Here is a 14,378-nt window from a genome sequence, read left to right on the forward strand (position 1 = left end):
AACCAACGTAACCCCTATACAGAAGAACACAGACCCCATAATGGCGCTGCAAATGGACAATAAGAGTCTAAGACCTCAAATGTCCATCTATTCTTCTGGCCATGTGGCATGATCACCAATGTGGCTGCAACAAAAGGGGCTGCCATGAATGCTACCGCCTCCCACATCACTTTGTGAGCAACCACCAAGAATTTCATGAGAGGTTTTCTCCGAAAAGGAATGATGAGAACAAAGCAATGTACTTTCTGGGGTTTCCAGAATATCAAAAATGGTGAAGGAGAAATAACAATTTATACCCATAAAACCATAATGGATAAGTCAATCTTTTTAAAATATATTTATTAAAGAAAATGAAAATCATAGTGTTTTAACAAGAAAAGCAGTCGAATTGATGTTTATATATACATGGACAGATTTCAGATATCTCTCATATTGAGCAAAATATTATATAGATTTGTCAAACTGAAAAACAAACCAGCTTATGCCTTGATAAATAAGCCCAAAAACTTGATAGAAGATCAACTAAATTAAATAAAGAATCAGTCACTCTTTTCCACATAAGTTAACCAATTAAATGAAGACAATATGGTTAATGCCTTAAAAATATGGTTACTTGAACGAATAAAGGTTGCAGGGTTTTTCTTCCGTCGCTCTTGAAACTGGTAGCAAACAGCTATGGTTTAAACTAAGAATTATTGGATAAAAAATTATCTAAAGCAGAATTTGGAAGATCCATAATAATACGTAGACTAAAAAGATTAGGGCCATACGATAACTAATAGGATACATATCTAGTCAGTCTTTGCAATAGAAATCGTGTTACTGAAAAATGCGTCTGAATTATCCTATAAGCAATATCATTCAATGCATCTTTCAATTAAGGAATTTTCAATTGAACAATGCAATGTTTTCCTGGAATAAAGATAGCTTATATGGAAACAACCAAGAAGTACTTCAGAAAAGTTGGCCTTAAATAAAATGTTCAGTACGGATGAAATCCGTATCCTGAAGATATGGAACTGAATACATCAGAGTTACTAGAAAGTGATTTATTTTCATCTTCATTAACATCAGCAGAAATCCCAGTCTCTTCATCCTTCTCTTTCTCTTTCTCTTTCTCTTTCTCTTTACTCTCCTGTTTCCCCTTATGTTTCCTCCACTTCAACTTGCCCAGCCAGTGTCTAACCAACATAACTCCTAAACAAACAAAGACAGATCCAACAGTCCCACTGCAAATGGACACTAGAACCTCCAATGTCCATTTATCCCCCTGGCCATGTGGCATGATCACCCATGTAGCTGCAACATAAGCCGTCGCCATGAAGGCTACAGCCACCCACATTACCTTGTGAGCAACAACCAACAGCTTCATCAGTGATTTTCTTCGAAAGGGGATGATGCTGACTAGAACAACCACAATGCATAAAGATGTGAACAATGCAATGTTGTTGCTTATTGCAAACACCTTAAAAGCTGTTGTTCTTCCCACTGTTGATTTTCCCTTCAATGGTCCTTCCTGGTAGACACCACCAGGAGGACTAATGCCTGCAGTGAATGTAACTGTGGCAATCAAAATGGAGACTAGTGTGATTGTGTTCCGTGCATTTTGTAGCGCCTCTCTATATGCATCATGATGTTTATGATGATCACGCTTGTACATCTGAATTAGTTCTCGCCTGTGTTTCTTGCTCTGACGCTTCTGCTCAGGCGTAATGGTTTGGGTACTCCGTTTTGATGAGGACTCCGGTTCAGATAAGTGGCTACCCTGAACTTTCGGTTTCTCTCTGTCTTGATTCTGGACTGCTTTATTATGTTCCTGCATTTGAATGTCATATATATAGGCTAGAGACCTACCAGGTTCATTTTCTAGTGCATCTGTGGGGATTTCAGGTATCAGTGATTGAGGAATTTCAATGCCCATTTTGCCTCCTGCTTTCATTATCTGGTCCTTAAGGTGCTGAATGCCTGAAGCAGATCCAGCCTGGCTGAGGATGTCAAGGGCGGTATGTCCTTCATAGTTCCAATAATTAATTTTCGTCTTCATTTTAGGCAAGATATACTCAGCTAACTGAACAAGATTAGCATCTTCAATCAGCAGGGTACACAAGAACTTCAATAAAATAAAAAAAATAAAAAAAAAAAACCTTGAAAAATGGAATTAGAAGATAGTAATGCCAAACAAAACCAGTATCAAAAATGTGTATGCACTAACAGAAGCTCACACAGAGAGATCTATACTGACATTATAGTTTCCTTGGGAGATTGCAATATGTAAATTGGTGTTACCAAATCTGTCTGCTCTGTGGAGGAGATAGGTGGAACTGAAAACCTTTGTCAAATATTTAAGAGCATCAGAATGATTGAATCTTACAGCAAGATGAAACACAGTTTCTGATTCATTTTTTGTGAGCATCTGAAAGGATGACCGAGCTGCTGCCATAAATTCCTTGAAGATTGCAACATCACCGTTCATAGCTACCAAATGCAATGGTGTGTAACCATGGTTATCAAATTGCAGAGCAAGGTCTGAGTCAAACCATAGAAGCATTTTCGTTATCGCAACACGTCCTTTACTACAAGCATAGTGCAATGGAGAATATCCATTTTTGTCAATCTTTTGAGCCAAGTTTGGACATATTTTCAACAAATGCGCAACTATATCTGCACCATTGGTTTGATTAGTATCAGTACATAAATAGAACTTGAACTTGAAGCTAGCTAGTGTTAAAGAAAATATAAAATGCTTTCAGTACTTGGAAGACTAACTAAACAAAGATCAATCAAAGAAAAAATTCTTACCTGCATGCCCTTTAGAAACTGCAACATGAAGAGAAGTTAGATCATCATTATTTTCTTCTGTCTCCAGCAACCAGGGCTGACACAATAGAAACTTTACTACTTCCAGATGCCCGTTGCTGCAGGCAATGAACAATAAACTTTGTTTTCAGAGTTACACCTGCAAGACACCCATGGATCGGTTTACATTAGTAGCCTTACAACATCTGCATTCCCCTGGCGACAGGCATCGTGCAATGGAGTCTCCAAGTTCTTATTCTCAGCTGCAGTCATCTCTGGCCGCAATCTAATAATTTCTGTCACCAATTTGATGTGTCCATACCTTGCAGCAATGTGTAGTGCTGTGCTCAAGGATTTAGTGGTTTGTTCCAGAATTGCTTCATCTTCTTGAAATAATCTAATGAAACTGGGTAGGTCATTCCTCACTATTGCTGCAAGTAGCCTTTGATCCATCTCATCAAGTTCCTAATGTTTGCTATAGAGAGCCCAATTCTAGTTCTGGCTTCGCTTAATGAGCCTTTAATAATTGCTTCAAAAGTATACAAGAAACTGAGAGGAAACTGAGAAGCACAGAAATAATGCAATAAGAACAATATGTTTTATCTTCTCAGCATCTTCAAGGAAATTTCTGACGCTGAACCAGGTTGACTATTCTATGCAATCTTCACAACTGTTTGAATGACTTACATTATTTTAATTCAACAGCTAAAGGGTCAGAGCCCCCGGGCCCTGGAATGGCTCCAGAACCATAGCAGAGTTGAATGTTAAACAAACGACTAAATGTCAAGTCCACAGTGAAATAACTCTCAAATTAGTGAGAAAATCTGGAATCCACTAGGACTTCTGAAAGTTCCAATCTTCCTGTTTGTTGTCACATCTTGATTCCTTAACATTCAATACAGATTAAACTAATTAAATTTCTTGCTAACCATTCTTTTGTTCCTCTTAACAACTTTTATGTATTTACCCGTAAATTTACTGAGGAAAGAGAGACAGCTACTAAAGCAGTAATGTGTAATAGGATTTAAGAATTTTAGAAAAATACTTTTCTTCATCAACTTCCCCACCGACTATGTTTACCAAATCAGAAGTTGGGGCATTATTTTCCCTCAGCTGTGGAAAAGTAGCTGCCAAACAACAATGGAGTACGGCAAATATGCAAATAAAAGAGATATCTAGTGATTATAATCAAAATGATATATCTTCCTAGAAGAGGGTTTGAATTTTCCATGAGTATGGTCACTGTCAGTCGGTGCATCAATCCTTGCTTGCAGCAGAGGATTTCTGAACAAAGATTAGAAAATTTCTGCAGGAACATAGAAATTTGAATGATTGCAGGGCAAGTGATCTTGGAGGGAAATCTCAATAAGACAGAGAAAATAAAGCTTAAAATCAAACCAGAATAATGTAACATAAATGTATCTTCATAAATTTAAACCAACAATGTCCAAGTTCCAACTCAATACCTGGAATCTGATAATAAAGAAAACTAAACTAGAAGATATATAGCATGAAAACAAAACAACAGGTTATGCTGCACACCATACAATTGTTACAAATGTAACAACAAGTGCAATAAAAACTGAAAAAACAGTCACTGAAACAAGTTCTGCTGAGCTTTGAAGGGGCCCTGGCGCCAGAAATGGTTCAGGAGGAGCTGCAATAATGGTTGGGGGAGTGTGTGAGATCGGGTGCGAACCCATCACCTCAACAATGAGTCTCTGGCCATTCTTGCAGTGATCATGAACTCCACTGATGAAGTAGAAAGGCCCTGGCCTGTCAAGCTTAATAACACTCTTGCCATTGTTGAAGGCAATAATGGCCCCACTTGCATTGCAATGGTAAAAACCCCATTTGTCCACTTCAAGGATAGAATCATTCTTGTACTCAAAAACTACACAAAACAGAGCAAAACACACCAGAGAAAATCAGATCATTCTTGTACATCAAAAATTAAAATACATCTAAAAACTTGTACAATGATTTATACAGCATAAGTTTGAACAACTAAGTGAACTTTCAGCAATCGCTCTGCCATATTTAAGAGACAGACATAGAAGAAAATTGGCATTTGATCAACAAATGTCTCTAAGGAAATCATTAGAAGGTGAAAACAAACAAAGAAACTCACAAAGAGAATCCCCAACATGGAACCTGTTACTTGATGCCCAATGACTGTAAATCCCAGTGTTGTTCATGCTAGGCTCTTGCCAGCCATAGTCATCACCCACTTTAAACTCTTTCTTTGCTTCAACACCGAACCCGCCATGAATGGATGCTAAGAGCAGCATACAAGTTGCAGAGAGACTCAAAGTAGAGGCCATATGTGTGTGCTTCATTGTGTTTTTTCTTCTTGCCTATGGTAGCAAAAGTTTGAAAGCAATTAGGAAAATGAGTTGAGTTGAGTTTGAGTTTCATGTAAAGTTTGGAACAAGAAGAGTATTATAAAATAGAGAACATAGAGAGTGGGCAGCATGCGGCGGTTATTGGTAGTTATCGGGAGTTCATGGGAACGTGTGCAGTGTGCATGCCATTAAGATGCTTGCGGTTAAAGTTTGAAATAATGCTGCGAAATTCATATCCCATAAACAAATAATTATAAACAAATTCAGAAAATTTCTGATATTTATTAATAACAAATTAATTTAACCAGCAATAACAAGAGAAAATGTAAATGAGATGTTGCTGGACTGTTTAAAGAGGGGCGCAAATGGGCCTATAAATCTTTTTTTTTTTTTTTTTTTTTTTTTTTTTTTTTTTTTTTTTTTTTTTTTTTTTAATGACCGAGAGTGTCCTGACCAATTTGTGCATAACTCAATTAATCTCCAAAAATCTGAAATTGACAATCGAGTAAATTCTCTCAATAGTCACCCTTATTAAAAACTCAAATAGATCGAACTTATAATCTCTTAAATAATACACTCAGAAATCTTAATGACTACTAGATCATCATATGGTGGTTAGGGCCTATAAATCGTGATTGTTATCCGTTCATCAATGAAAAAAAAAATTGTATTACAATAATTTAAATTACCAAAAACAAGAATTATTTGCCAGGGATCGTAATATGCTTAGAGGTTTTGTTTGTATACATCTTGATTTGGTTGCCAATACATCATGTTTTAACTAGCACCAGGCTCCTACCAAAAAATCTAAGGAACTTACAAGGATCAGAAATAAGTATTTTTTTTTTTTTTTTTTTTTTAACTCCAAAAATGGAATAGTATAATATTTAATTATATTTCAGCGTAAAATGCATCTGTAAATGACAGAGTGAGCCCGAAAATGAGAGGACTTCAAAAGATAGGCTGGCACGTTATTAAACTTGCTCCGGCATGGAACCATGGCTTCTGCAATGCATGTTTCACTGGTTCATCGACACAGATAGGTTTCAATATGTGATTACTTTCTAAAGATAGGCTCGCACAGCAGTCAGCAGACAGGTAATTCCGGCATTCCATGTCATCGATATGCAGCCCTTCCAAAAGCCGAGTTCAGGGTCACATGTTACTCTCCCCAAATTGAAGATTAAGCAACTCGCTCACGCATTGCTCCCGACAGATGATGCATCCTGGGTAATCATCTGTTCTTGAAATTGTGCACGTTTGGCAGCCCTCAGGTCGAGTATACTGGGTGGCCTGGGTTGTATGCAGCCATGCAACTCAACGAGATGAAAGAACTCTTGTTTCGTCAAACTTTTCTTCTCGACAAGCTCATCTACCACAGCATCCATAAGTTTATGGTTTCGTTGCAGGATCTGATATGAAAACACTGTTTATACAGAAGCAGATAGTAAAAGTTGTAAAAATATGCTACTCTTGATATATAAAAATTTACCTCTTTTGCACGCTCATAACTCGAGTTCACAATCTGCAATGCCTCAGAATCAATTTCCTGAAGATTAAAAAACAAATCAAAATAAGCATCAGGATTTAGATCTATAGTCCCACAACATTATGGATACACAGAACAAACATACTTAATGAAAAGGCCACAATTTTTGGCCATGAACAATTTCAAAAATTAATCAACTGCAAATGATGCCAAAACAAAGCTTAGAAACCTCAAATAGAAAGGTAAGAAGAGTGATTCCATACATTAATTCGATCTGCTACCCAGAAGTTGGATAATCCATAATGCTTATCAGACAGGCCACCCAGAACAAAGGCTCGTGCTGCTGATCTAGCATTATCAGCTGCCTCCGCCCATATTGTACTCAGCTGGAATAATTCGACGAAGGAATGGAATTTCAAGTATCAAATTAGATAAATAAATCCAGAAAGCACAATGATATTAAACAAAACTAGGTCTTATAAAAACCATAGAAAGCCCTTCTTATGACCTCATAACCTAGATAGAGAATGTAATAGAAGCGTCACAAAGTATCACAGAAGAATATGTCAACTAGCACATTCCTTGAGGAAAAAAGTATTAAGTGAAGTTTTTCTTACCTGACCTTCACCATTCCAAAGCTCATCAGCAGCACGTGGAGCTAGTTGAACAGTGATATAATCCAGCAGGGATTGCCGACTGCAACCCAAGAAACGGCTTNTTATTTTTTTAACTCCAAAAATGGAATAGTATAATATTTAATTATATTTCAGCGTAAAATGCATCTGTAAATGACAGAGTGAGCCCGAAAATGAGAGGACTTCAAAAGATAGGCTGGCACGTGATTAAACTTGATCCGGCATGGAACCATGGCTTCTGCAATGCATGTTTCACTGGTTCATCGACGCAGATAGGTTTCAATATGTGATTACTTTCTAAGGATAGGCTCGCACAGCAGTCAGCAGACAGGTAATTCCAGCATTCCATATCATCGATATGCAGCCCTTCAAAAAGCCGAGTTCAGGGTCACATGTTACTCTCCCCAAATTGAAGATTAAGCAACTCGCTCACGCATTGCTCCCAACAGATGATGCATCCTGGATAATCATCTGTTCTTGAAATTGTGCACGTTTGGCAGCCCTCAGGTCGAGTATACTGTGTGGCCTGGGTTGTATGCAGCCATGCAACTCAACGAGATGAAAGAACTCTTGTTTCGTCAAACTTTTCTTCTCGACAAGCTCATCTACCACAGCATCCATAAGTTTATGGTTTCGTTGCAGGATCTGATATGAAAACACTGTTTATACAGAAGCAGATAGTAAAAGTTGTAAAAATATGCTACTCTTGATATATAAAAATTTACCTCTTTTGCACGCTCATAACTCGAGTTCACAATCTGCAATGCCTCAGAATCAATTTCCTGAAGATTAAAAAACAAATCAAAATAAGCATCAGGATTTAGATCTATAGTCCCACAACATTATGGATACACAGAACAAACATACTTAATGAAAAGGCCACAATTTTTGGCCATGAACAATTTCAAAAATTAATCAACTGCAAATGATGCCAAAACAAAGCTTAGAAACCTCAAATAGAAAGGTAAGAAGAGTGATTCCATACATTAATTCGATCTGCTACCCAGAAGTTGGATAATCCATAATGCTTATCAGACAGGCCACCAAGAACAAAGGCTCGTGCTGCTGATCTAGCATTATCAGCTGCCTCCGCCCATATTGTACTCAGCTGGAATAATTCGATGAAGGAATGGAATTTCAAGTATCAAATTAGATAAATAAATCCAGAAAGCACAATGATATTAAACAAAACTAGGTCTTATAAAAACCATAGAAAGCCCTTCTTATGACCTCATAACCTAGATAGAGAATGTAATAGAAGCGTCACAAAGTATCACAGAAGAATATGTCAACTAGCACATTCCTTGAGGAAAAAAGTATTAAGTGAAGTTTTTCTTACCTGACCTTCACCATTCCAAAGCTCATCAGCAGCACGTGGAGCTAGTTGAACAGTGATATAATCCAGCAGGGATTGCCGACTGCATACCAAGAAACGGCTTGGTTAAAAAGGAAGAGATAACAGTCACATGGTTTAATACGCCATTACAATAAGCAACTAATCCTCCATAGAAACTGAATTACGAAGGACAAACACAACTAGTGAGAGGTTCACTATTTTGGAATTCTTAATAGTCCTTAATGCCACAAAAATGTGAAGAAACAAAGAGTTTAAGCAAGACATGCCTTAGCAATCCTTCCTTGAATCTCATATGGTCCATTTTCAACCGAACGTAACCCAACTCCCTACCAGCTCTAGGAGCAATTGTTGCCTGCTCAAAAGCAATAAGGCATAACTGTTTTTTGTACCTTTAACGTAGAAACTAAAACATATATTTGGATGCAGAACAATGAAATTATAAAATACAATACTTCCAGATACATAAGAGCAATGAGAGAAATATTAGAAGAAACTCAATCTCAAAGATGATAAAGGCACATAAGAAAAAGTGGATGGCTCAGGAAAAAGCACTATTTTTGTGTCCTTTGTTTCTAGTAAATTTCATAAATTCGTAAAGAAAGAAAGGAACTGATCTTCAAGCCACAGAATGCCACAAAGTATGAAGCACAACAATGCTTTTTTACAGCTATTATTGTACTGAAATTTTAGAGAAATGACAATTCGGTAGGTGTCTACTAAAACTGACATGACAATTAAATAGGTGTCTACCAAAACTGACATGACAATTCAAGGCAATATTACAATAAAATAATCTTCATAACAATGACCCAAAGGTCAGCGAAGATCAGGCATTTAAATATGACAGAATTTCTAGGAAAAATTAGTTCCTTTCTTGTTAGTTTTCCGTTATGTGACAACGTGATCATCATCACCCTTAAGTACAAAATAACATGGAACCAAAGGTAGTAGTTCAACTAACTATGATCTTCATACAGTTTTAAAACTAGCCAACTGACAGAAGTCAGATCCATTCGTCTTATAAGCATAAACTTGTACTTTCAAAGGTCTAATGTTTTAACAGATACCTCTTAGCATAAACTTACCATGGTCATTGAAAAAGATTGGCAATACCACAAATTAACTGCATGCAAAAAACACGTAAAAAGAATGAAGCGCAAAGAACATACAAACTCAATATTTTTAAGGTCAGGAAAGTTCACAGCTACAACAGCCATTGCTGCTTCATTTATAGCTACTTGTCTCCATGTCTCAAGGCTCCTCTCCTTTCTGTCTAGCATTCCCCTCTCTTCTATTTGCGCAGCTTGTAGTAAGTCATCAGTTGTAATCTACAAAAGTAAAAACACATTCTTTACTATTGCCTTGGACTGCACAAAGGCAATTATCAGAACTGCAGGTAAAGCATCTCCATAAAGAATTAACTCAACGTATCAAAAGCCAACAAACCATGAGCATTGGACTGGAACTTGTTTAAATGTTAATATCAAGGAATATGATATGCATCCTGGATTTTGTCATACTGAAGAAAGAACAAAAAGCTATAATATTCACAAAAGTAGCCAATACCTCAGTTCTTCCATCACGCATCATGTTAATAGCAGCAACTTCAATTATATTTGCTAGCTCTGCACCAACCATTCCATCAGTCATACTAGCAACAGCCAGGTAGTCTACATCCTCTGCCATTGGCTTCTTTCGAGCATGGACCTATAGCCACGAACTAGGAAAAAGAATCAGTAGTCATAATTGAAAGGGTTAAAAATGCCAGCTGCATAATGATTTTGTTATCGCAATGTCATCTAAGATGCCAAAAATAAGTATATGCATCGTTAATAATTACCTTCAGAATTTCCATGCGGCCAATAAGACCAGGTTTAGGAATGTAAATTTTACGGTCAAATCGTCCAGGCCTCACAAGGGCTGGATCTAGAATGTCTGGTCTATTTGTGGAAGCGATAGTAATCACATTCCCTCTTCCTTCAAACCCATCCAAGCAGACAAGAAGCTGTAATGCATCAACAACATTGAGTAGTAATTTACAGACAGAGGCTCTAACACCAATTGAATACAGACAATTTACATTACTTGAAAGAAACTATTGTTGCAACCTACCTGATTAAGAGTAGCATCACGTTCTTGTCCACCAGAACCCTTAATTAAACCACGTTCCCTTCCAACAGCATCCAATTCATCAATAAATACAACAGACGGGGCCTACATGGACCAACATCAACCAACAACTTATTATAATTTGGGGTATGATGTTAAAACCTCCAAAAGTTAATGAATTATATAACAAATAATGAAGAAGAAAACCAAATGATGTATGAGAATGGCAGAAGGTTTTCTAAGAAAATAAGATGCATTTGATACTTTGTGAGGCAACACTTACATTGTCCCGTGCCTCCTGGTAAAGTGATCGGACACGAGATGCACCAACTCCAACATATATTTCAACAAACTGAGATGCAGAAATAGAGAAGAAATTCACGCCTGCCTCACCAGCCACAGCTTTTGCTAGTAATGTCTTCCCCACCCCAGGAGGGCCACATAGAAGTATGCCACCTGATTGAGAATTTCAGATGAAGAAAGTGTTTGAGCTTGGCAAGAACTTGAACCCAAGTCTATAAGAAACTGCAACATGCTCTATCAGTTAATCTAATCCATAGAGGTTTCGTTGTCAACCTGTGACAACTTACAAGCTTTGTATAAAAGAGGCACATGGTTGACAAGAAGAGGCTAGATGCACGTCATTGATCCCAAAACCAAAGAAATCTCAATTACAATGAGATTACTGGTTGAGCATCCAACTGATTTATAGAGAACACAAGAATACTGTTCCCAGAAAATATGCTAGTCTCTTAAATTGAATGTGTCATCTTAAATAACATGATACTTTGTTCAAGATTCTTTTATGTTTCTTTTGATAAATGTCCCATGGTAGTTGAAGATATTCCACTAAGACATTATTAAGCACAAATAACTGTTTATTTGTGCCCCTATGCTAACAAGCACCTTCAAGCATCAATAAGCAACAGTAATACAGAACCCGTATAGAAAAGGGTAAGGAGCTTGATATTGGACTCAGAAGATATCTCTTCCAATAAGTCTCATAAATTCAATCATGTAACTGCTGCTCGTTAACAAACAAAAAAACACAATGATTCAAACAATTGAAAACCTATTATTCAGATTTCCCAAAAATAAAAAGTTTTCAAAATAAGAAGCTCCTTATTCAGGCCTCAACACCAATTAAGCAAATATGAAATGAAATAACCTAATAACAGAAGTCAAACAGCAAAATTATTAGGGTTTCAGAGAATGCGACCTGGTATTCTCACTCCTCTCCTCCTGTACATCTCCCCATGAGTGAAAAACTTGACAATTTCTTCAAGCTCAAGACGTATCTTCCCAAGCCCAGCAACATCTGAAAATTTCACGTCCACACCTCTCTCCAAATACTGTGGCAGCCCTCTACCATGTGCACGCCGTACACGTGCACCTGACTTCATGAACTGCATAGCCATTTTTAAATATGGATTCTGCTCTCCTTTCCCTAGCTCAGTCTCATCCTCATCAACGGCCTCAAGACCCTCCATCTCCCTCTCCAACTCCCTCATCTTCCTTCTCTCCTCTGCCTCTGCCTTCTCAATCTTCAACCTGTCCTCGTAATCCTTCTTCTGCTTCCTGTAGCTAAGCACAACTGTCCTATAAAATATCACAAAAAACACCACTCCCAAAAGTGTTGCCACGTTTGAATCTTGTGCCATAGCATCCCACATATCTGCCATATACTCATAATTCGTCCTTCTATTTTCCAGTGACTCCTCATACTTTTTCTTTCTAATCTCCATTCTCTTTTGCCTCTCCTCCTCTTTCTTTTGGACCTTCATCATCTTCTCAATCATTTCCCTTTCTTCCCTCATCCTCTTCAATTCTTCTTTCTTTTGCCTCTTAAACTCTTCTCTCGCTCTCCTAATCTCCGCCGCCCTTTTTGACTCTTTCTTAGGTTTAAACATTTCCAACATAGACTCAGGCACTTTCCACAAAAACCCTAAATACGGATGAGGCACCTCCGGTTTCTTAATCGGAGGTGTATATGCATTAACACATAAATTATCAATCTTCAACTTATCCCAAGATTCCCAAAACCTCCTATTACTATCAATCGATGGTAAAACAGTCCTTAACACTCTAGAATCCTCCAAAACTACCAAAATAGGTTCTGCTTTTTGTCTTAAACCAACACCAGACGATTTAATCACATGTTTAAGCTTACCCTCTTGTTTCAAATTCAATATCTCAGTATATGCAATCCTATTTGACACAATAGGCAAATCTTTTGCCCAATTTCTTAGCTGTTCTGGAGTCAATGCCTCTTGTGTCTTTTGTGTCTTTTGTGTCTTTTTCTGGGTTTTCTTCTTTCTGTCTGAAGTCACAGTTGGTGCAGCATAACAAGGCTTTTGTGCAAGTGAAGTGGAGATAACAATCAAAGTTACAGGTATTGTTAAAAGACTCAAATGGGTTTTATTAGCTTTCTGGTTTTCATCTTCATTCTCCAGGCCAACGGTTTGGTTTTTACATGAAAATGAGGGGAAATTTTGAAAATTTCGTAGGTTCCTAGGGTTTTTGTTTTTGGGTTTTGTGGAAACAAAATCAAGTGATAGTGAAGAACCAAAAGAGAAGTTACAAGCCATGTAAATGTAAATACTTCAACTTAACAAAAAATGTGTAAAAAAATTATGAATTTTGATAATATGTGGAAAGGCCTTGAAGCTAGAGTAAAGACTTACATGGTGAAATGAGAATGTGAGGGTGAACTTGAGAGGGAATTGAGCTTTGGTTGAATCGACATTGAAGTAGAAAGAGAGCTTCGCCGCTGTGTCAAAACTCAAAAAGCTTGTAGATAGCCGAAGGAGAGCCCAGTGAATACACCCAAACGACACCGTTCAGGTTACGATTTGTTATAATGGATTAGGCCCATTCAGGTGTCAAATTAGGCCCATCTGCTTGCTTCATCTTAATAGTAATTGTATTTTTAGGAAGCATTGCATAATGGTCTGAAAAATTATTTTAGACTAAGAACAAGACATTAAATTTTGTATTCTTAAAATTCCAAATCCTTCTAATAGTATTTTTTGAAAATGATTTTTAAGAAATGAACTAGTAGAATCATGTATGTTTTTCCACTTTACATGACAATTTTTTTTAGATTTTCCATCTCTCTTGAAATAAAATGATTAAGGTACTTAATATTTGGCATTCGAGTAGGCATAGTCATTATCTTTGTGAGTAAACGACTTTTTTCCCACCAAGGTTTTCCTTAATGACACTTTTCTATCTAAAATTTATATTCCGTAAATACCAAAATAAACTTCACTTCCTCCGCTAGCGTTCGACGAGTTACCAAAAGCCAAGGTATGAGGGGTTTTATAGAGTGGAGATCGGTGGATTGAATGGTGGTGACCGATTGAATATTTGTAGTCAGAATCACCTAAAAATCAGCTAAGAATATGAAACCCTAGCTTTGCACTGGTCGGCAATCGGTAAAAAATCAGACGTCGGAGTGAGAGAGTTTTTATAGAGAGGAGACCAAAGGTTCAAATAGTATTGACAGAGAGAATTTTTGCCGCCGAAATTGGCGTTTTGGATAGTAATAGAATATTAACTTTGGATGGGAAAGTGACACTTTGAAATTTTTTGAGTGGAAAAGTGTCATTAAGGCAAACCTTGGGTGGGAAAAGGTCGTTTTACTC

The 14,378-nt window shown here is 37.2% G+C and overlaps 4 protein-coding genes across 4 annotated transcripts; all 4 read right to left on the reverse strand.

The window, feature by feature from the left end:
- Positions 1-767: 767 nt before the first annotated feature.
- LOC116141759 (ankyrin repeat-containing protein NPR4-like) lies at positions 768-3,253 on the reverse strand. Its single transcript, XM_031427243.1, is given in 4 exon segments — positions 768-2,068; positions 2,243-2,661; positions 2,800-2,940; positions 2,943-3,253. Coding segments are annotated over 4 exon segments (1,953 nt in total). The 5' UTR covers positions 3,250-3,253; the 3' UTR covers positions 768-982.
- Positions 3,254-4,325: 1,072 nt separating this feature from the next.
- LOC116141585 (mavicyanin) lies at positions 4,326-5,120 on the reverse strand. The gene is made up of 2 exons (XM_031427069.1): positions 4,928-5,120; positions 4,326-4,690 (listed from the first exon to the last, which is right to left on the reverse strand). The coding sequence occupies exons 1-2, from the start codon at positions 5,118-5,120 to the stop codon at positions 4,326-4,328; spliced, it is 558 nt and encodes a 185-aa protein (XP_031282929.1).
- A 693-nt stretch (positions 5,121-5,813) lies between these two features.
- Positions 5,814-7,614, reverse strand: LOC116141586 (probable inactive ATP-dependent zinc metalloprotease FTSHI 2, chloroplastic). The gene is made up of 5 exons (XM_031427070.1): positions 7,479-7,614; positions 7,248-7,360; positions 6,894-7,016; positions 6,634-6,690; positions 5,814-6,553 (listed from the first exon to the last, which is right to left on the reverse strand). The coding sequence occupies exons 1-5, from the start codon at positions 7,612-7,614 to the stop codon at positions 6,338-6,340; spliced, it is 645 nt and encodes a 214-aa protein (XP_031282930.1). The 3' UTR covers positions 5,814-6,337.
- Positions 7,352-13,510, reverse strand: LOC116141713 (probable inactive ATP-dependent zinc metalloprotease FTSHI 2, chloroplastic). Its single transcript, XM_031427196.1, has 11 exons — positions 11,951-13,510; positions 11,015-11,187; positions 10,735-10,836; positions 10,463-10,627; positions 10,189-10,329; positions 9,792-9,950; positions 8,889-8,974; positions 8,605-8,683; positions 8,251-8,373; positions 7,991-8,047; positions 7,352-7,910 (listed from the first exon to the last, which is right to left on the reverse strand). Exons 1-11 carry the CDS (start codon positions 13,317-13,319, stop codon positions 7,695-7,697), a joined length of 2,670 nt encoding a protein of 889 aa, XP_031283056.1. The 5' UTR covers positions 13,320-13,510; the 3' UTR covers positions 7,352-7,694.
- Between the last annotated feature and the right edge of the window lie 868 nt (positions 13,511-14,378).

The sequence above is a fragment of the Pistacia vera genome, unplaced genomic scaffold, assembly GCF_008641045.1.
Source record: "Pistacia vera cultivar Batoury unplaced genomic scaffold, PisVer_v2 Contig40, whole genome shotgun sequence".
In the NCBI taxonomy this organism is placed as follows: Eukaryota; Viridiplantae; Streptophyta; class Magnoliopsida; order Sapindales; family Anacardiaceae; genus Pistacia; species Pistacia vera.